At 43.2% G+C, this 20758-nt stretch overlaps 2 protein-coding genes across 4 annotated transcripts in view; one reads left to right on the top strand and one right to left on the bottom strand.

The window, feature by feature from the left end:
• pde9aa (phosphodiesterase 9aa) overlaps nucleotides 1–10157 on the top strand; it is a 35185-nt gene extending 25028 nt beyond the window's left edge. For both annotated transcript variants that reach the window (XM_066686305.1, XM_066686306.1), the window contains 11 exons: nucleotides 1580–1654; nucleotides 4380–4466; nucleotides 4627–4731; nucleotides 5887–5969; nucleotides 6140–6296; nucleotides 6539–6652; nucleotides 7140–7244; nucleotides 7457–7585; nucleotides 9314–9409; nucleotides 9500–9551; nucleotides 9956–10157. In XM_066686305.1, the coding sequence (XP_066542402.1) occupies nucleotides 1580–1654; nucleotides 4380–4466; nucleotides 4627–4731; nucleotides 5887–5969; nucleotides 6140–6296; nucleotides 6539–6652; nucleotides 7140–7244; nucleotides 7457–7585; nucleotides 9314–9409; nucleotides 9500–9550 (1002 nt within the window). In that variant the 3' untranslated portion in view covers nucleotide 9551; nucleotides 9956–10157. The remainder of the gene's footprint in view (nucleotides 1–1579; nucleotides 1655–4379; nucleotides 4467–4626; nucleotides 4732–5886; nucleotides 5970–6139; nucleotides 6297–6538; nucleotides 6653–7139; nucleotides 7245–7456; nucleotides 7586–9313; nucleotides 9410–9499; nucleotides 9552–9955) is intronic.
• Nucleotides 10158–11364: 1207 nt separating this feature from the next.
• wdr4 (WD repeat domain 4) lies at nucleotides 11365–19724 on the bottom strand. Of its 2 annotated transcripts, none has more exons than XM_066641036.1 (11): nucleotides 19624–19724; nucleotides 18355–18423; nucleotides 18072–18218; nucleotides 17155–17311; nucleotides 16461–16573; nucleotides 16226–16286; nucleotides 15987–16091; nucleotides 13158–13222; nucleotides 12874–13060; nucleotides 12711–12783; nucleotides 11365–11700 (listed from the first exon to the last, which is right to left on the bottom strand). In XM_066641036.1, the coding sequence occupies exons 1-11, from the start codon at nucleotides 19704–19706 to the stop codon at nucleotides 11486–11488; spliced, it is 1275 nt and encodes a 424-aa protein (XP_066497133.1). In that variant the 5' UTR covers nucleotides 19707–19724; the 3' UTR covers nucleotides 11365–11485. The 2 variants fall into 2 exon arrangements, with proteins under 2 accessions (XP_066497133.1, XP_066497134.1); XM_066641037.1 differs by having other exon boundaries at nucleotides 12711–12780.
• Nucleotides 19725–20758: the final 1034 nt, after the last annotated feature.

Here is a 20758-nt window from a genome sequence, read left to right as displayed (position 1 = left end):
AAACAGGAACTTGGACAGGAACAGAACAGAAAACAACCGTGAACCGGTGTAGACACCAGTCAACTACGAGACACGGAAACACATCCACACACAAGACAAGATGAGGGAGCACTGAAACAAAGTGGCTATATAGACACACGAGGACACCTGAGACAGATAAGGAGGGGTCAAGGCTACAAAAGAGACACGTGTAGAGACAAGGACAAAACAAGGGACGAAACAAAAACAGAACAAACAAGGAAACTCAGACCGATAAAGCAAGAACACACGGAACAGGGCAAAAGCGTGACAAATATAAAAGGAGCATGTGTATAGGAACACTTGGACACGTTTTGTAGCCTGCATTCACTACTGAAAGCGCTTTATGTTGTTTTTGACCTGATAATTCAATCTGAATTTGAGAATTGGATCTTGCTTTATTCTCATTAGTGCAGAGACACAGTGCAGTCACCACAGGGTTTTCGACTCCAGTCCTGGGAATCTGCTATAATTTTCTTTTCCTCAGCTAATCAGATAAGGCAGGTAATTGGACTCAGTTTGACGAATACTTCATGAGTAAAATGATGCGTTAGAGTCTGAGTGAAACTGCATAAGGCAATTGATTCCAAAGAAAGGAGTGAAAAACCTTTATAATGAACTTAATGTTGTTATAAGAAAATCTTATACAAAAGGTTGAAATGGTCGCGTTAAATAAGAACAAGTTTCATGCTGTTTGTTGATCTCCCTGGTGATGTATAGAAAGATTTATCGTAACATGCCATTCCTCCTTTTTCCCACCGTTCCAACACATCATCGTGTAAACGTCAGTAGAGGTGGGCGGATCGATCCAAATATCGATAATATTGATCCCAACGCTGGTGTTGGTATTGACGCTGGTGTATTGTATTTACACGTGTAAAAAGATCGATACTCAAGCTTTATTTCTCTCCCACTACAGTCTGTGTGTGACCCCCCTGATAGCTATATCAGTATCAGCATCGATATCAGCGATACTGGCCCTGTATTTACTTGGTATCGGATCGATACTAAAATTCCCGGTATCGCCCACCTCTAACGTTCAGCTAGGGTTTAGTTTTACTCTTAAATACATCACAGTGTGTTGCCCTGTGAAGGACTGGCGCCCCCTCCAGGGTGTATTCCCGCCTTGCGCCCAGTGATTCCAGGTAGGCTCTGGACCCATCGCGACCCTGAACTAGATAAGGGTTACAGACAATGAATGAATGACATCACAGTGTGTGCAGAATAAGATGTAATTTTCAAATTCATATTGACTTTCATTTAATAAAATGAACATTAAACATCTAATGCTATCCTTGCGTTTCCGATGCTTGATAATTGTCTTGTGGAAGTTGTACACAATTAAAGGGGCAACTGTTAATTTAAAAACAACCATAAAATGTCATGAGTTTATTTTATATTATAACTAATGTATAAACTGTTGGATGTGGATTATGACAAGGCAGGTAGTTTAGGTAGATAGGAGCTGTGAGGAAGTCTACTCTAGTGCTCAGTCAGGTGTGTAGTGGCCCCAGCCAGGCGTTTGGAGCTGAGGGTTAACTGAGAGCTCTGTTGCCTGCAGTACATGCTCTCGCAGCAGACCATAAATGCCCTCAGAAAACCCGCCTTCGACGTCTGGCTGTGGGAATCCAATGAGGTAAGCCTTCTAACACTTCTTTTTACTGCCTCTCTTTTCTCTTTTTCTCTCCTGTCCTCTCTTTTCTGTCTCTCTTTTCTACCTGTGTGAGTGTGTGTGTGTGTGTGTGTGTGTGTCTATGTGTGTGTGTCCATGTATGTGTTGTTTATTTATGCACCTGTGGGTGTAGTACCACCTCTCCAAGGAGACCATAGACACATTGCGACGGCCGATCTTCGATGTTTGGCAGTGGGAAGCCAATGAGGTGAGGCCAGGAGACTATCTCAGTGGCTCTTGATTTACCTTAATCATCTCTGTACCAAACGCCTGGGATATACCCAGTACAATGTGCTTGACGATGAAAATGTACAGTTGGCAAATGCTGAATTTACACTACAGTTCATGTTTTAGAAGTGAGTGATTACAGTTTTCATGGCTTTGGAATCCAGACCTGAGCAATAAAGGACAAGTCCCTGACTTTCCTGCCACATAAACAAAGTGCAAGATAAACAGATATTTTTATAGAGAATTAATATTCCTTTTGGGCCGCCTTTATCTGTGGAGGATGAAACCTGCCAAAACAATAGGTATAAGTGTAATCTCTCTTCTAAAATAATACAAAACATTTATAATACACAAATGCACTGCTTTTAAAATAATAGCAGGAAGGTTTATTTTCCTTCTGTGTAATTTCAATAGTACAAAAATGTTGAAATAAATATATCAATAAATGTATCAATAAACTGAATCTTTAAAAAAAATTTAAGTAACAGACATCCGGAGGAAACCCATGCAGACCCAGAGCGAACATACACACTCCTCACAGACAGTCACCCGGAGGAAACCCACGCAGACACAGAGAGAACACACCACAATCCTCACAGACAGTCACCCGGAGGAAACCCACGCAGACACAGAGAGAACACACCACACTCCTCACAGACAGTCACTCGGAGGAAACCCATGCAGACCCAGAGCGAACACACCACACTCCTCTCAGACAGTCACCCGGAGGAAACCCACGCAGACACAGAGAGAACACACCACACTCCTCACAGACAGTCACCCGGAGGAAACCCATGCAGACCCAGAGCGAACACACCACACTCCTCACAGACAGTCACCCGGAGGAAACCCACGCAGACACAGAGAGAACACACCACACTCCTCACAGACAGTCACCCGGAGGAAACCCACGCAGACACGGAGAACACACCACACTCCTCACAGACAGTCACCCGGAGGAAACCCACGCAGACACAGGGAGAACACACCACACTCCTCACAGACAGCCACCCGGAGGAAACCCACGCAGACACGGAGAACACACCACACTCCTCACAGACAGTCACCCGGAGGAAACCCACGCAGACACAGGGAGAACACACCACACTCCTCACAGACAGCCACCCGGAGGAAACCCATGCAGACACAGGGAGAACACACCACACTCCTCACAGACAGTCACCCAGAGGAAACCCATGCAGACACAGGGAGAACACACCACATTCCTCACAGACAGCCACCAGGAGGAAACCCACGCAGACACAGGGAGAACACACCACATTCCTCACAGACAGCCACCTGGAGGAAACCCACGCAGACACAGGGAGAACACACCAAACTCCTCACAGACAGTCTCTTGGAGCGGGACTTGAACCCACAACCTCCAGGACACTGGAGCTGTGACAGAGACACTACCTGCTGCTCCACTGTGACGCCCACTTATTCACTGCCTTACAATTAAAGAAAAACTATATTTTGGCAGTTTTCATCCATCCATGTACCATCAGGGATAAGTTACATGCCCAAAACCACATACTCCCTGTGCAAGCATTTGATGTTGGAAACACTGCAAGAAAGGTACATTTCTGTCAGTGTTTTTGGGCTGTATCAGAATATTTTTAAGTGTAACTCAATATTTAAAAACAAAATGTGGAAATGTTAACCCAACAGCATCATTTTTTATCACATGTAATAAACGCATTATTATTATTCATACTTTTAAAGATTGGATTCTGACACCAATAGTTTAACTGTAGAGTTGTTAGCTGTAGGATCAGGCTGAGCTCAGTTGCCCCTCTCTGCCCCTCAACCCATCGATCCACCACGTGCTATTCTGGGATCTCATCAGCTACAAAATAAGCTCCGAACAAAACACACACCGTGTTGACTGTCTGGGTTAGACTAGTGTTATATTAATCTTTATTGGAAATGCTTATATTTCTTTAAATATTTGTATTTATGTAATCATTTTTAAAACATTGTAAATCAGTGATTATAACCAGATAATGTAATAGACCTGGTGTTAGTGATGATCATGTCAATGTTATAGACTCAAGGAATAAGTCAGTATTATACATTTATTCTATGGAGACCCCAACGTACATAACACTAATGTTGTCTGATGTGCTGTAGGGTTTTATATTTTTTGAGGTGCTGAGTAATTTTTCAATTCTAGGCCACTCTCTTGTTCTTTATTTATTTATTTATTTATTTATTTATTGTAAGAACAAAATTGCTATTTTTTTATGTTAAACCTTTTGCAAACTTCTGCTTACTTCAAAAGAATTGGTCCAAAATTAAAAAGAAGTCATTTTATCATATTCATAGGAAATCACTTTATTACACCTTTTCAAACTTTACAAAGTTGCCCTACTCCTGTAAAAAATTCCTCTTTTGGAGTTGCAAAGTACTGGCAGCAGAGATTCTTCTGGGTATTAATGTGATGCCATGCTTTTTCCAGATGCTCAGCTGTCTCGAACACATGTATCATGACCTGGGTCTGGTCAGAGACTTCAACATCAACCCAATCACCTTGAAGAGATGGCTGGTAAAGAAAAGTATTACAAAAACACCAGTGTAAAATTAGCGAAGTAACACTTAACTCTTAAGAGTACAGTATTCACATTAGATTCTCTTTCATTTTTACTGTTGAAGTGAATTGAACTATGAACAATATTTAATCTCACCTTCCTTTTCTATGTCTATAGCTCTGTATCCACGATAACTACAGAAACAACCCATTCCACAACTTCCGCCACTGTTTCTGTGTTGCACAGATGATGTACAGTATGATCTACCTCTGCAGTCTCCAGGTAACACACTCCTTATCTGCTCCTGATAACTCTGCTAACAGATAAATCCTAAAGAAATCTAGCATCTGTCTGTTGTTTGTTGTGTATGAATTAAAATAAATTAAGCTCATAGCTCATTTTGTGGTATTCAACCTCACTTCATCTGAAGCTCACAGTATCTGACTGACCTTTACATGCTACATGACAAGATAATATGTAGTTGAATCAGATAAACTGGAGAACTGATACAACCTTTAGACAGCTGCATTTATTATTGTAAACAGTTCATCCAGGGGCAACGTGGAGATGACAGTGACTTTTGGACAGAGGAGATAATGGGATAAAATCTCTCTAACCAGGATGTTCTGTTTAAGATTTGTCACGGTTAATCTAAGTAATTAATTTCTAAAACAAAATATCTTTGATTGTGGTGTTTTATTCATTCATTCATTCATTGTCTGTGACCCTTATCCAGTTCAGGGTTGCAGTGGGTCCGGAGCCTACCTGGAATCACTAGGTGCAAGGCAGGAACACACCCTGGAGGGGGGCGCCAGTTCTTCACAAGGCTATACACACTCACACATTCGCTCACACCTACAGACACTTTAGAGTCTCCAATCCACCTACCAACGTGTGTTTTTGGAGCGTAGGAGGAAACCGGAGCACCCGGAGGAAACCCACGCAGACACAGAGAGAACACACCACACTCCTCACAGACAGTCACCCGGAGGAAACCCACGCAGACACAGGGAGAACACACCACACTCCTCACAGACAGTCACCCGGAGGAAACCCACGCAGACACAGAGAGAACACACCACACGCCTCACAGACAGTCACCCGGAGGAAACCCACGCAGACACAGAGAGAACACCCCACACGCCTCACAGACAGTCACCTGGAGGAAACCCATGCAGACACAGGGAGAACACACCACACTCCTCACTTACAGTCACCGAGAGCGGATCTGGATGTCATGGAAGATAATTTGGAGAGTTTTAATCTTAATTTAATCTGTAATGCGGACAGCTATCGGGGGATAATTAATGTTCATGAAATCAGTGGAATACTTAAGTATCCTCCACACACACTCACACCCACAACAGCGGCAACAAGTGGAAGCTTTGTGTTTCTGAGTGTGTGTGTGTGTGTGTGTGTGTGTGTTTTCATCTTCAGGAAAAGTTATCACAGTTGGACATTTTAATTTTAATGACCGCAGCTGTGTGTCACGACCTGGATCATCCTGGATACAACAACACGTAAGAGTCTTGTTAGACACTGAGACAAAATAATGTTTAATCTTACAGACCAAATTACAGTATTTTCAGTCTCTGGTTTGTATAAATCTGCTGTGTTTCACTCTCTTTAACCTATCTCTCTCTCTCTCTCTCTCTCTCTCTCTGTCTCATGCTGTTTCCCACTCATGTAGATATCAGATAAATGCGAGGACGGAATTGGCAGTGAGGTATAATGATATTTCTCCACTGGAAAACCACCATTGTGCTGTGGCCTTTCAGATCTTCTCTCAGCCAGACTGCAACATTTTCAGCAACTTTGATTCCGAGGCCTTCAAACAGATTCGTCAGGTGTGTAGAAAAGTGGTCTACAAACATACATTTATGTGAATTGCTTTAGAGATTGTAACTACCCATGAACATTAAGAGGCACTTTATATCACACAAATTAAGAGTAGCACAGTTTCTCTTTCTGAAGAACATGATACTTTTGGTCATTTATGTGTCTTTCTCAAACCTGATCATTATGTGGAATGGTGTTTTTATTGTTGGATGCTCTGTGATAATTGTATGTTTTGTGCCTTCATTGACAGGGCACAATCACGCTAATACTAGCTACAGACATGGCTCGACACGGGGAAATCCTTGACTCCTTTAAACAGAAGGTGGACAACTTTGATTTCAACAATGAGGAGCATGTCACCTGTGTGAGTATTGACTGTGTTCGCTGACATTTTCCCGGGGTCATTTAACCTTTTTTATATCACATTTACAAAGATTATTGTTATCTTTCTGCATAAAATACAATGCAGATGTATTATTGTTATTATAATTATTATTATTATTATTATTAGCGGGGGTCATTAGTCATGACTGAAGTGCCCTTGAGCAAGGCACCTAACCCCCAACTGCTCCCTGGGTGCCCATCTCTCCGGGCACTGCTCACTGCCCCCTAGTGTTCACTAGTGTGTGTAAATGTGTGTTACACTGCATGGATTGGGTTAAATGTGGAGAACAAACCCCCGTGTGTGCAGCACTGTGGCCAATAAAGTGATTCTGTTTCTTCTAATTATTTTTATTATTAATTTGTAACAGCAGTAAAAGATAACAATGCCATTATTAGTGTTGAAGATGCTGATGATGAATATTTTAATTATTGGATGCTGACTCTCCTGTGTTATTTTTTTTTTTAAGTTGAAGATGATATTGATAAAGTGCTGTGACATCTCTAATGAGGTCCGGCCGATGGAGGTGGCAGAGCCCTGGGTGGATTGTCTGCTGGAGGAGTATTTCATGCAGGTGACATATGGCAAAATTCCATTCCCTAAATTAAACGTATCCTTGATGGTACCACACCAGTGACGAGGAATGGTTCTCAGAGTGTAACAGCCACATTTCTCCATTTTCAAAGATATCAGTTAGCCGTGGAAAATTAGAGATTGTAAATAATATGTTTTGATGCGATCATATTTTTCCTAATTTTCAAATCTGTTCTTATCTGCGCATCACAGAGTGACAGAGAGAAAGCAGAAGGTTTACCTGTGGCTCCGTTCATGGACAGAGAAAAGGTCACTAAGCCCACAGCTCAGATCGGCTTCATTAAGTTCGTCCTCATCCCCATGTTTGAGACGGTGATGAAGGTAAGAACATTGCTCACACAGTCACTGTTTGTGATGAGGTTTGTGATCTGCTACACAGATTATAAATAAAGATTTAGATGGCGCAGCAGGTGGTGTCGCAGTCACACAGCTCCAGGGGCCTGGAGGTTGTGGGTTTGATTCCCGCTCCGGGTGACTGTCTGTGAGGAGTGTGGTGTGTTCTCTCTGTGTCTGCGTGGGTTTCCTCCGAGTGACTGTCTGTGAGGAGTGTGGTGTGTTCTCTCTTTGTCTGCGTGGGTTTCCTCCGGGTGACTGTCTGTGAGGAGTGTGGTGTGTTCTCCCTGTGTCTGCGTGGGTTTCCTCCAGGTGACTGTCTGTGAGGAGTGTGGTGTGTTCTCCCTGTGTCTGCGTGGGTTTCCTCCGGGTGACTGTCTGTGAGGAGTGTGGTGTGTTCTCCCTGTGTCTGCGTGGGTTTCCTCCGAGTGACTGTCTGTGAAGAGTGTGGTGTGTTCTCCCTGTGTCTGCGTGGGTTTCCTCCGAGTGACTGTCTGTGAGGAGTGTGGTGTGTTCTCTCTGTGTCTGTGTGGGTTTCCTCCGGGTGACTCTCTGTGAGGAGTGTGGTGTGTTCTCTCTGTGTCTGTGTGGGTTTCCTCCAGGTGACTGTCTGTGAGGAGTGTGGTGTGTTCTCTCTGTGTCTGCGTGGGTTTCCTCCGAGTGACTGTCTGTGAAGAGTGTGGTGTGTTCTTCCTGTGTCTGCGTGGGTTTCCTCCGAGTGACTGTCTGTGAGGAGTGTGGTGTGTTCTCTCTGTGTCTGCGTGGGTTTCCTCCGGGTGACTGTCTGTGAGAAGTGTGGTGTGTTCTCCCTGTGTCTGCGTGGGTTTCCTCCGGGTGCTCCGGTTTCCTCCCACGCTCCAAAAACACACGTTGGTAGGTGGATTGGCGACTCAAAAGTGTCCATAGGTGTGAATGAATGTGTGTGTGTTGCCCTGTGAAGGACTGGCGCCCCCTCCAGGGTGTATTCCCGCCTTGCGCCCAATGCTTCCAGGTAGGCTCTGGACCCACTGTGACCCGGAACTGGATAAGGGTTACAGATAATGAATGAATGAATGAATGGTGCCCTTTGTTGTTTATCTGATAAAATATACACTTTTAATTTAACCAATAACATTTTGTCCAGACTCTTTAATTATTGCAGGTGTAAATGTGTGGTTGAGAATTAACTGTTCAATGCAAATGGTACATTGAGTGATGTAATCCTGCGTCTGGGGCAAGTATGTCTTTCACAAATCTGTTGGACATTTTCTCTGTGTGTGTGTGTGTGTGTGTGTGTGTGTGTGTGTGTGTGAGTGAGTGAGTGTGTGGCCAAATCAGGGCTCTATTAGCTGATATAACAGAACAGAGTAGATATAGTTCTCCTCTAATACTGTTTCATATGCTTCTGAGACCCCAAGAAGGTCACTCTTAGAAGCTCAGAAACAATTTGCAGGCAGCTGATGAAGGGCGATCTTTCCAAAGCTTCCAGTTTCTTTAGAGACTTCGTGTACCTCTCTGCAGATTCACTACTGTTCAGTACACACCTTTTTTTCTGATCAGTTCAAGCACTCATGGTGAATTAGAGTTGGGAATCAAACCCTAGTCTTCAGGTCTTCTGTGTAGATTCCAGTGGCATTATTCACTACACTGCTCCAAAAACCCATTTCTGTTCCCATTATGGGTAAATATTAAATCTGTGTGTGTGTGTGTGTGTGTGTGTGTGTGTGTGTGTTGCAGCTGTTCCCTCAGATTGAGGAGGTGATGGTCCAGCCACTCAGAGAATCCAGAGACAGATATGAGGAACTAAAACAGATTGATGACGCCATGAATGAGGTCCGCCATCAGCAGTGAAAATAAATCCAGGCCATTGTTTTTTCACGCTCTCTCTCTCCGTTTACTCATTCTCATGCTCTTCGCCAATAGGTCCAGAAGAAGAAGAGTGAGAATCTCACCATGGGAGGGAAAAACAAATGAGGTCAGTGTGCTTTGTGTTTCCCATGAAAAATATATCCTTCAGAAATTAGTTCATTAATGTTAATGTTTTATAATTAAATCTACAAACAGGCATCTTTACAGAAGACGACAAAAACCTTTATTTCTACAAGTTTATACTTTAATTATAAACATTTAATTCCAAGCGATTTCAGAGCACTTCTGTTGGTCCCTACTTCTTCAAACTTTCTGTTAAAAAGATGTAGAAAAATTAGTAATTATATTGATATTATACTAATGTTATAATTATTCAGAAATAAAAGGAATGAGGAAGGTTCTGCTCTAAATGATTGATTTCACTGTAGTGTACTTTATTTTGAAATAAATGTGTTTAGCGTGTACAAGTATTTTATAGCTGTAATAAATATATATTTTATATTGTTTTAGAATTACAGTCTTGTGAAACCACTAAGGGTCCGGTGTTCTGCAGATGGACAATGGAGTGAAGCGTTGACCAGACAATCCAAAGCCTCTTTTCAGGGAAGATGAACTGTGTTCAGAGGTCATTGTCATTGGGTTTTATTATCTATTTGCCTTGTTTTTATTTGGTTTTATAATTATATATATATATATATTAAAGATATTCCGGATGTACAGATTTGTAGTCATTTTTGTGCTTTACAAAAAATAAAATTTTAAGTATAAACCTGTGTTGGTGACTACTTTTAATGTTGGAAAAGTCCAGTCCAACTTTTTCCAAAGCTACTGAATTATTGAACTGCTCCACAGTCCTATCCTCAGAGCATTTGGAGGAGTCTGTGAGGAGTGTGGTGTGTTCCCCCTGTGTCTGCGTGGGTTTCCTCCGGGTGACTGTCTGTGAGGAGTGTGGTGTGTTCTCCCTGTGTCTGCGTGGGTTTCCTCCGGGTGACTGTCTGTGAGGAGTGTGGTGTGTTCTCCCTGTGTCTGCGTGGGTTTCCTTTGGGTGACTGTCTGTGAGGAGTGTGGTGTGTTCTCCCTGTGTCTGCGTGGGTTTCCTTTGGGTGACTGTCTGTGAGGAGTGTGGTGTGTTCTCCCTGTGTCTGCGTGGGTTTCCTTTGGGTGACTGTCTGTGAGGAGTGTGGTGTGTTCTCCCTGTGTCTGCGTGGGTTTCCTCCGGGTGACTGTCTGTGAGGAGTGTGGTGTGTTCTCCGTGTCTGCGTGGGTTTCCTCCGGGTGACTGTCTGTGAGGAGTGTGGTGTGTTCTCCCTGTGTCTGCGTGGGTTTCCTCCGGGTGACTGTCTGTGAGGAGTGTGGTGTGTTCTCCCTGTGTCTGCGTGGGTTTCCTCCAGGTGCTCCGGTTTCCTCCCACAGTCCAAAAACACACGCTGGTAGGTGGATTGGCGACTCAAAAGTGTCCGCAGGTGAGCGAATGTGTGAATGTGTGTGTGTTGCCCTGTGAAAGACTGGCGCCCCCTCCAGGGTGTATTCCCGCCTTGCGCCCAATGATTCCAGGTAGGCTCTGGACCCACCGCGACCCTGAACTGGATAAGGGTTACAGAGAATGAATGAATGAATGAATAAAATGTGATTTTGTAATTAGCGCTTTATAACTCACTAACAGCAGCTGTGAAATGCTGTTATTTTATGAGAGACAAGGCATTGTGTTGTAACCGTTTAAACAATATCCACAACAAGTATTGTTTGTGCATTGTTGAATATTCCACTTTATGCTGAAAGTGTTTAACAAGGTACACATTTTAAAAAGGAAACGGAGACAAAAACAGTATGATGTCATCTGCAGCGTCTCGCTTACGGAACAAAGACAAGGGCAGAGTCACATTTATTTATTTTAAAAATTTATATTTTATATTCAAAGAAAAAATACATATACAATTGCAGCTGAATGGAAAGAGAACTGAATGCACACATGAGTGCACTCACACACACAAACAATCAGCAGCCCACCACTGGAATGTCCTCTTCTGTTAGGGTCAGGGCTCAGCTGCAGTGTGGAGGCACTTCTTCACTTTTCTTTTCTGCCTTGGTCTTTTTCACTGAACCATTGGACTGTGGGCTGTTTCCTCCGGTTCTTTTTTTCCTCTCTTTCTGACCCTGCTGCTGCAGTCTCTCTTGTTTTTTCTGCAGGTACGAGGCCATGTTGTCAAAGTTGACCTTGTAGAGATGCTGGAAGCGGCTTTCCACCCCCACGGATTCTGAGAGAGTTGGAGAGAAAAATAGAGAAGTAGAAAGAAGAAAAATAATAGTCAGAAAGGGAGAGAATAAAACAACAAAGGACGATATTGTAAATGATTACCTCAAATGATGATCTAAGGTTATAGCACTGTACAATATGAGTATATATCCATACATTTCACATCAGACAAAAAGATACATATTTATGCTGTAAAATATATACAACTCTTACTGTTTTTACTATTTTAGTAGTTTTGAGTGAACACTTTTTTCTTCTTCTGTTAAAAAATGCCGCTGGTTTAGTTTTGATGCATTTTTATGCAGACGATTGAAACTTGTTTTGATGGTTCAGGTGTTTTTTTAGTTTGCAGAAGTATAACGTTGTATAACGTCCATCAGTGCGTTGTTTGTTTTCCTTTTCCTTCCAAGGAAAATACATTTTGTTTAAAACTATGTGAATGTTAAAGGAGAAACACTTCTTTCCAGGTTTGTAGAACTTGCAGCTTGATAATCACAGGAGTTCTGGAGACAATGCATGTTTATAACCTTTCAAACGTATGCCTTGGTACCTGCAGGGAGACCATTTGGGTGATAGTCTTTGCTCTCTACAGGGGTTAGAGAGCCAGAGGGTAATGTGTCGGTGAGTATGGGAAACCTCAGGTGAACGGTAAACACAGACTTCACGTACGACACGTGAAACAAACGGACTCTGAGAAGCTACATAAACGGGAAAGTGTCACTGATACGGGGAGAGTGAGCCGATGGCGAGAGAATCTGCAGAAAACAGTAACAATCTCATTCCTAAGGCAATTGATTTTTGGTGATATGTTTGTGTTTGAATTTTTACTTCGAAAATAATTTAATTCTATAACGCCATTAACACCAAGTCCTTGTTTCTCTGGCGTCAAACCTGTTACATCACTGTTCACAATGTTGAAAGGTGCTGATTATATTCGTATTAAGAGTTTTGTAATGACTGTAAAGTTGTTAAATATTTAAAAGCAGGTTGAAAATCAAATTAACACCTCACCTTTGAAAACATCCCACTGCGTGTGGATTGTTCCTGATGCTCTTTCCAGATCAGCACTTTCTGAATCCCTCTGCTCCACACAGATACAGAAAGAGTAATGTCAACAATTCAACTGTAGCAGCTACATCTAAATGTGTGTTTGTGTGAGTGTGTGTGTGTTTACCTCCCAGTGCCCCTGTATGTGTGTGTAGAGGATGACATTTGTCTCTTTATTCTGCAGTAAGACCCAGAGTCGACCTTGAGGGTCAAAGGTAATGTCCCAAGGAGCATGAGGCAGGGTCAGTTTCTGAGTAGGTCTCAAGAGTCTCTCCGACTCGACCCCCATCTCAAACAACTGAATGGACGGAAACCTTTAAGGAAATAGAGGTAAGTGCATATATTCATTGGTCCATACTGATGTTACAGGTGTTTTCGATTCTTTATCTTGCCACTGAATAAATAACACACCTCTCACACTGCACAGCAATGTGCCGTCCTTCCGGAGAACTGACGATCCGACTCACAGCAAATCTCTGACAATAAAAGACACATCAGGTGTAAAGTCATGTTCAAGCCACATTTAACAAAAATTTAAATATGAACCATTTATCAATTTGTGCTGAATTTTTAGTGCTCAGACACTGATTATTTAATTAAAATTAAGATCAAGATCACAACAACACTGAAAAAAAGCAAAAGGAACAAGGGAGATATATTATTAAGAAAAAAAAACACTATACAAAATATTTCCAGAAGCGTAAAAGATACGTTTGGAACATCTCACTAAATGTAAGGGAAAAAAGATATGGAACGCCATGAGAAAACTGTAGTGAAGGCATTATAAAAATTCCTTAACATCAAGTAGAATACTGAAAAAAATTGTTATAATTAAAGAGACCCATTCATTCATTCATTCATTCATTGTCTGTAACCCTTATCCAGTTCAGGGTCGCGGTGAGTCCAGAGCCTACCTGGAATCATTGGGCGCAAGGCAGGAATACACCCTGGAGGGGGCGCCAGTCCTTCACAGGGCAACACACACTCACACATTCACTCACACACTTACACCTACGGACACTTTTGACTCTCCAATCCACCTCCCAATGTGTGTTTTTGGAGCGTGGGAAGAAACCCACGCAGACACAGAGAGAACACACCACACTCCTCACAGTCACTCGGAGGAAACCCACGCAGACACAGGGAGAACACACCACACTCCTCACAGACTGTCACCTGAAGGAAACCCACACAGACACAGAGAGAACAAACCACACTCCTCACAGACAGTCACCCAGAGGAAACCCACACAGACACAGAGAGAACACACCACACTCCTCACACACTGTCACCCAAAGGAAACCCATGCAGACACAGGGAGAACACACCACACTCCTCACAGACTGTCACCCAAAGGAAACCCACGCAGACACAGGGAGAACACACCACACTCCTCACAGTCACTCGGAGGAAACCCACGCAGACACAGGGAGAACACACCACACTCCTCACAGACTGTCACCTGAAGGAAACCCACACAGACACAGAGAGAACAAACCACACTCCTCACAGACAGTCACCCAGAGGAAACCCATGCAGACACAGGGAGAACACACCACACTCCTCACAGACTGTCACCCAAAGGAAACCCACGCAGACACAGAGAGAACACACCACACTCCTCACAGTCACTCGGAGGAAACCCACGCAGACACAGGGAGAACACACCACACTCCTCACAGACTGTCACCTGAAGGAAACCCACACAGACACAGAGAGAACAAACCACACTCCTCACAGACAGTCACCCAGAGGAAACCCACACAGACACAGAGAGAACACACCACACTCCTCACACACTGTCACCCAAAGGAAACCCATGCAGACACAGGGAGAACACACCACACTCCTCACAGACTGTCACCCAAAGGAAACCCACGCAGACACAGAGAGAACACACCACACTCCTCACAGTCACTCGGAGGAAACCCACGCAGACACAGGGAGAACACACCACACTCCTCACAGACTGTCACCTGAAGGAAACCCACACAGACACAGAGAGAACAAACCACACTCCTCACAGACAGTCACCCAGAGGAAACCCACACAGACACAGAGAGAACACACCACACTCCTCACACACTGTCACCCAAAGGAAACCCATGCAGACACAGGGAGAACACACCACACTCCTCACAGACTGTCACCCAAAGGAAACCCACGCAGACACAGGGAGAACACACCACACTCCTCACAGACTGTCACCTGAAGGAAACCCACACAGACACAGAGAGAACAAACCACACTCCTCACAGACAGTCACCCAGAGGAAACCCACACAGACACAGAGAGAACACACCACACTCCTCACACACTGTCACCCAAAGGAAACCCATGCAGACACAGGGAGAACACACCACACTCCTCACAGACGGTCACCCGGAGGAAACCCACGCAGACACAGGGAGAACACACCACACTCCTCACAGACGGTCACCCGGAGGAAACCCACACAGACACAGGGAGAACACACCACACTCCTCACAGACTGTCACCCAAAGGAAACCCACGCAGACACAGGGAGAACACACCACACTCCTCACAGACGGTCACCCGGAGGAAACCCACGCAGACACAGAGAGAACACACCACACTCCTCACAGACAGTCACCCGGAGGAAACCCACGCAGACACAGAGAGAACAAACCACACTCCTCACAGACAGTCACCCGGAGGAAACCCACGCAGACACAGAGAGAACAAACCACACTCCTCACAGACAGTCACCCGGAGGAAACCCACGCAGACACAGGGAGAACACACTACACTCCTCACAGACAGTCACCCGGAGCGGGACTCAAACCCACAATCTCCAGGTCCCTGTAGCTGTGTGACTGCGACACTACCTGCTGCACCATCGTCCCGCCCTACAGAGACCCATAATAATATTAAATATTTCCTGAGGGAAAGAAAATATTGAGGGGAAAATAAGAAGCATTCCTTCAGCAAGAGTTCAAAAAGAAACCAGTAGAAAGTAGAGTTGAGGATGGAGAACTTTAAAATGGCTGTGATTGCAGTGATGGCACACAAACCCATACCATCTTCACCACACACTATATCAGGGGTGGTCAGTCTAATCCGCAAAAGGTCGGTGTGGCTGCTGCATTTTAATCTGTTCAGGCTGGAGCTCACCTGATTTCACTCCTTTAATTAGTTGGTTTCAGTAAAACGGATAAGACTCTCCACCCCTGCACTATAATATCAAGAGAAATGACAGTAATGTTGCTGCATCATTACTTTTTTAGTGTCCGTATCAGAGCTCTGTGGAATTCCGAGCTGCTCCAGGTCAAAGCTCTGTAACCTCCGGCCAGTCTCATAATCCCACAGCTTCAGGGTGCCGTCCTGCAAACACAACACTGCCACACTTACTGGGAATTTTATAACAGACATTTATGACTACTGTTTACTAACTCAAGAACTCATACTAGAGGTCATTTAGACTGAGAAGTATCGTTAAAAACAGATCAGGTTCATACCCCAGAGCCGGACAGGAGCCGTTCAGGAGGCCCAGGATGGACCAACAAAGCACTGACAAACCTGCAAGAGAAAAATGATAGCTATATAAATAACTGAAGATTGAGACAGGTCGTGGTGTGTGTGTGTGTGTGTGTGTGTGTGTATAGTAAAGAAAGCTCAACAAGCAGCAGCAGGCTCCAAGCATTTCATACTCAGCTCTATTATTAATATCATTATTATTATTATTGTGCTTACTCTGTGTGGCCCAGACAGAATGCCTGAATGTTGTATGGAGATCTGCGGAGGCTCACTCTGATCTTCTCATCTCTGTCAGCAGTGATGATGTACTTATCATCTGGAGACAAGGTCTAAAAAAGCACAGGTTCCATTAAACCAAGCAGATGTGCCCGACTCTACCTCATGTTGGTTAGTTAGTGTGTATGTAACACCATATCTGCCCCTAGGGCCACATTCAGGGCAAGAAAGGTAGCAAGATGTAATTGATTTACTATTACAGTTTTATTTTGGATACGTTGAGGCTGCCGTCTGTTAAAGTTTGTCAAATATGTTGCTTAATCTTCGTTACTGACTGGATTTTATAGGAGCGCTGATGCTTTCGTATTGTTGAATAATTCTGTTATGGACTCTGCGCTTAGGATCTGTGGCCAAAACCAATACAGTCCAACATTAAATGTTTTATCGTAAGCTGAGATTGGCCTGTTGAACAATACAGGGCTGTCTCCCTTTACTAGATACATATGAGTTACTCTGGTGAGTCCAATACTGCGTCTTGTGTACGCTGCTTGGTCCCAGTGCTTTTCAAGGTAGGTCTGTGGTTTCCATCTGATAATGGGACATCTACCTCATGTCATAACTTACAGTCTAAACTGTCTTTTGGGGTACATTGTACCTAGCTTTAAATTAGTCACAGAGTTTAATTACTGCTTACAATGGCCAGGAGCATAGAGAGGTGACCCAGCTTCAGCTCGCCTTGTTTCTGTGGCTCCAGAACAGAAAATGAATAGACATCACCAGACTTGTCCGCTACAAACAGCTCATCCTCAGCCTGACTGAACACCAGGGACGTACACCTCCGCACAACCCACCTGCAGAACAGAAACACCACATCTCTCACTCATTGAATGCAGTGATATACACACAGTAACAGAGCTTTTCCACTGAATGGAACCTACACGACTCGGCTCGGCTCTTTTGCTTTTCCACCGGCCAAATCTGGCCCTGAAGTTTTCAGTCCCAGCTCACTCTGGGTTCCAGCCGTGCTGAGTAATTACTAGATGTTGAGGGGTAAACCCTGCAGAGCTCTGATTGGCCAGAGACCGGTCAATCACCAGGAAATGCAGAGCTCAATCAAATCCAACACAAACCGCCATTTGTAAAATCTCTAAAGTTACAGCAGCTTTCACGTTTATTTTTATCAGACTCACAACAGCAGCTCGTAACTTTACCTCGAGGTGTTTGAGAGGTTTAAACGCTCCTTGGGCCGATGGCAGACACAAATTAGTAACTGATCTGTGAGAACTGGGTCCAAAAAACTGAAACACGTGATGCACAATAAATAAACAGCACCTAACTTTCCCGCCGCCGTTGTTGTGGTTTTCAAAGCCAGTGGTTCCTGTTAGAGACAGGGTTTTCGATGTCACCAGCTCCATTTCACAGTGGAGCCCTGCGAGTGGACACGACAAGCTTTAAGTGAGCCGAGTCGAGTCGTGTAGAGCAGGACCCATGCAGTGGAAAAGCACCATAAGTTTGCCTTGGGTTCTGCAGCATTAGACTCCCTCTCTATGTACAAGATGCAATAAATTGCCAAATGCCATAAACAATACAATAAGTGTGTGCTGTTAATACCGTGTACTGATGCACGCCCACGATGGCTGTGTGCGGAACAGAATGAGGCGTTTGCTGTCATCAGTTATAGCAGCATAGCTGCCAGATGCCGACATTGCGCAGGCGAGAATTTGATCACTCCCCTTCTCCTCAGAACCTCCTCCATCACTGTACAAAATTAAAAATGTAATATTAAATATGCTCTGAATTCAGCTGTGTTTAGGTTTGAGGTCTTGCTCGTTTGAGCAGCTGTTAGGTGTAGAACTACTGAACTGTACTATGACACTTAAAGAAAAGCACTTACTTATTATTCTCGTTTTCAGATTCCTTCGGTTTCTGCTCCGCTTTGGCACAGTCAAACACAAAGGCTTCCCTGTTGTTGGGGGGTGACAAAAACATCATAGACTTTTCAGGTCAAACTGATGCAACAATGACTCAAAATGTCAAGCCAGAGACCAATGGACACAACTCTCCATGAGGAAGAAAAATAAAAAGATAGTTTTTTATTAATCTCCTAAGTAGGAGAGGCACTAATAACATGAAATGTCTTCAGCTTCTTACGTGCGGGTGACAGTGGCATGTATTCCATTGTGGAACATCTGCCAGTAGCTGTTTAACAAGCACTTGGATGTTTATTTTGGCAGCTAAATGTACGTGCTAAACATCCATACGCTACAGCTAACCGTAGGTGCCTTAAATGCTAGTAAACGGAACTTAAAGCCAAACAAGTGGCATGTTACAAACATAGCATCCCATATTAGCACATAGCCCAATGTCACTGTGTTCAGGGGCCACTGAACTACAAGCTGCTCCCCTGCTAACGTCACAAAGAGTGTCTGTGTCAGCACAAAAAGCAGAGAACCAAAAGTCATTTATAGGTGCCATTATCTACATCGCATTGGCAAAATTTACAACACTGTCAGGTACCTGAAAACTGACATTTCAACCAAGATATTATGACATTCTGAATTAGGCTCCTATAACACCAAACATAACCCAGATTTCTCCTAAATATTTTTTATTTGTCAGTCTTTTGCAAAGTTTGGACACCCCTGAATAAGTTCTTAGTGGTTTTCTAAGTGAGCCTCTAATAGCCTCTAAAGGGAACAAACATCTGCTCATTTTAATTATTTTAACTTGCAGAAAAAAGTCAAAGTGGCCTGGGACATTAAATATTTTTTATTCTCAATTTTAAAAAAATAGTGAAGCATTCCTTTTTAATAAATTTAGTATAAGGTCAATAGAAATGTCATTATTTAAGAGCATTTATTTGAAATCTTTGTGACTTTTGGCTTTTATTTTGAAATCAGTTCACCTACACACTCTTACCCTAATGTTTACATGCGTAAAATGCCACTGTCACCTGAGCGTAAGCTGTCCATGCCTTTCCATGTTATTACCGCTACTGCCAAATAGTTCAAGATCTTAATATTAAACACAGACAGAGCTCTGCAAAGCCTTCATATCTATAACAGTGCCTGAATCAGTAAGCACTAGTCTTAGCTTGAGTGCTGGATCTAAAACAGCATGCTGTTCATACACAAAACCCCGAGCAGAACAAAGATCAGCTGACCTGCTTTCTCTGATGTTTATTGCTGTTAAACACTGAGAGCTGACGGTGAGCAGCCAGTCTCCTGCACAGCAGACAGCGGCCATGTTCACTAACAGACCACATGGGGAAATCTGTTTAATACGTCGCCTGTTTAATACGTCATCCACAAACATAGACCTGCGGGGCGTGTCTCCAGCACAAGGCAGCACCCTACTGTCTTACTGCCCTACTGCATAACGAGTCATTTTTTTAAATATGACTTTTCTAATAGTGGTGTCAGAATATTTAAAAGGTTTTATTGTTATTATTACTTTAACTGCTTTTAAATATAGTAATTATTTTTTCTTATTATTTCATTTCCCCCTCTTATATATTTATAAAGCATAAGGTAAACAGACAGTGACATGAGAATAAAATAAATCACAGAAACATGGACAGTAACAGTAATTAATTCATTATTTATTCATTCATTCATTCAGCTTGTTTTTAGTTATAAACTTAAAATTGGTGAGAGAGTGAGGCACTGGAAGTGGTGCTGGAAGCTTATTTTAAATGAAATGGACCACAGTGCTAATATAATTCATTCATTATCTGTAACCCTTATCCAGTTCAGGGTCGCGGTGGGTCCAGAGCCTACCTGGAATCATTGGGCGCAAGGCAGGAACACACCCTGGAGGGGGCGCCAGTCCTTCACAGGGCGACACACACTCACACATTCACTCACATACTCACCCGAATTGGACTGTAACAGTGACGCTACCTGTTGTTCCACCATTGTCGCCCTTAATTATTTATTGTACTGATTAATTTTTTTAGGCCTTGATTTATTTATTTCAGTGTGGAATTTGCACTTGTATGTTTACTTTATGCGTTATTACGAATTCACTCTTTAAATGTAATGCTGCATATTCTAAACAGGATTGCTCACCAACTTAACCAACGTTTTTGACTGAAAGTGTATAGAAGTAAGAGTAAATATTCTAAAATTCTATAATTTTCTGTTTTCTCCTTAAGAAGCCCCTGGAGATTTCTGAAGATGTGTGTACATTTTTACATTAAAGATAAAAAATAAGCTTGTTTTTAAACATAAACAACTTAAAATCACTTCCGGCATCGCTTCCCTCAAACACCAACTGCACACTTGATTCCTGAGAAG

Source organism: Hoplias malabaricus, chromosome 12, assembly GCF_029633855.1.
Source record: "Hoplias malabaricus isolate fHopMal1 chromosome 12, fHopMal1.hap1, whole genome shotgun sequence".
In the NCBI taxonomy this organism is placed as follows: Eukaryota; Metazoa; Chordata; class Actinopteri; order Characiformes; family Erythrinidae; genus Hoplias; species Hoplias malabaricus.
This window is presented reverse-complemented; position numbering and strand designations above follow the sequence as displayed.

Bases quoted from the DNA above. Each gene is read 5' to 3' on its own strand.
- wdr4 (XM_066641036.1), bottom strand. From the start codon at position 19,706: ATGGCCGCTGTCTGCTGTGCAGGAGACTGGCTGCTCACCGTCAGCTCT. The intron at 13,061-13,157 runs GTGTGTTATTTA...ATTTCCTTAAAG, and splicing joins ATTGCTGTGCAGTGTGAGAG to GTTTCCGTCCATTCAGTTGT. The intron at 12,784-12,873 runs GTAAACACACAC...ATCTGTGTGGAG, and splicing joins ACATACAGGGGCACTGGGAG to CAGAGGGATTCAGAAAGTGC.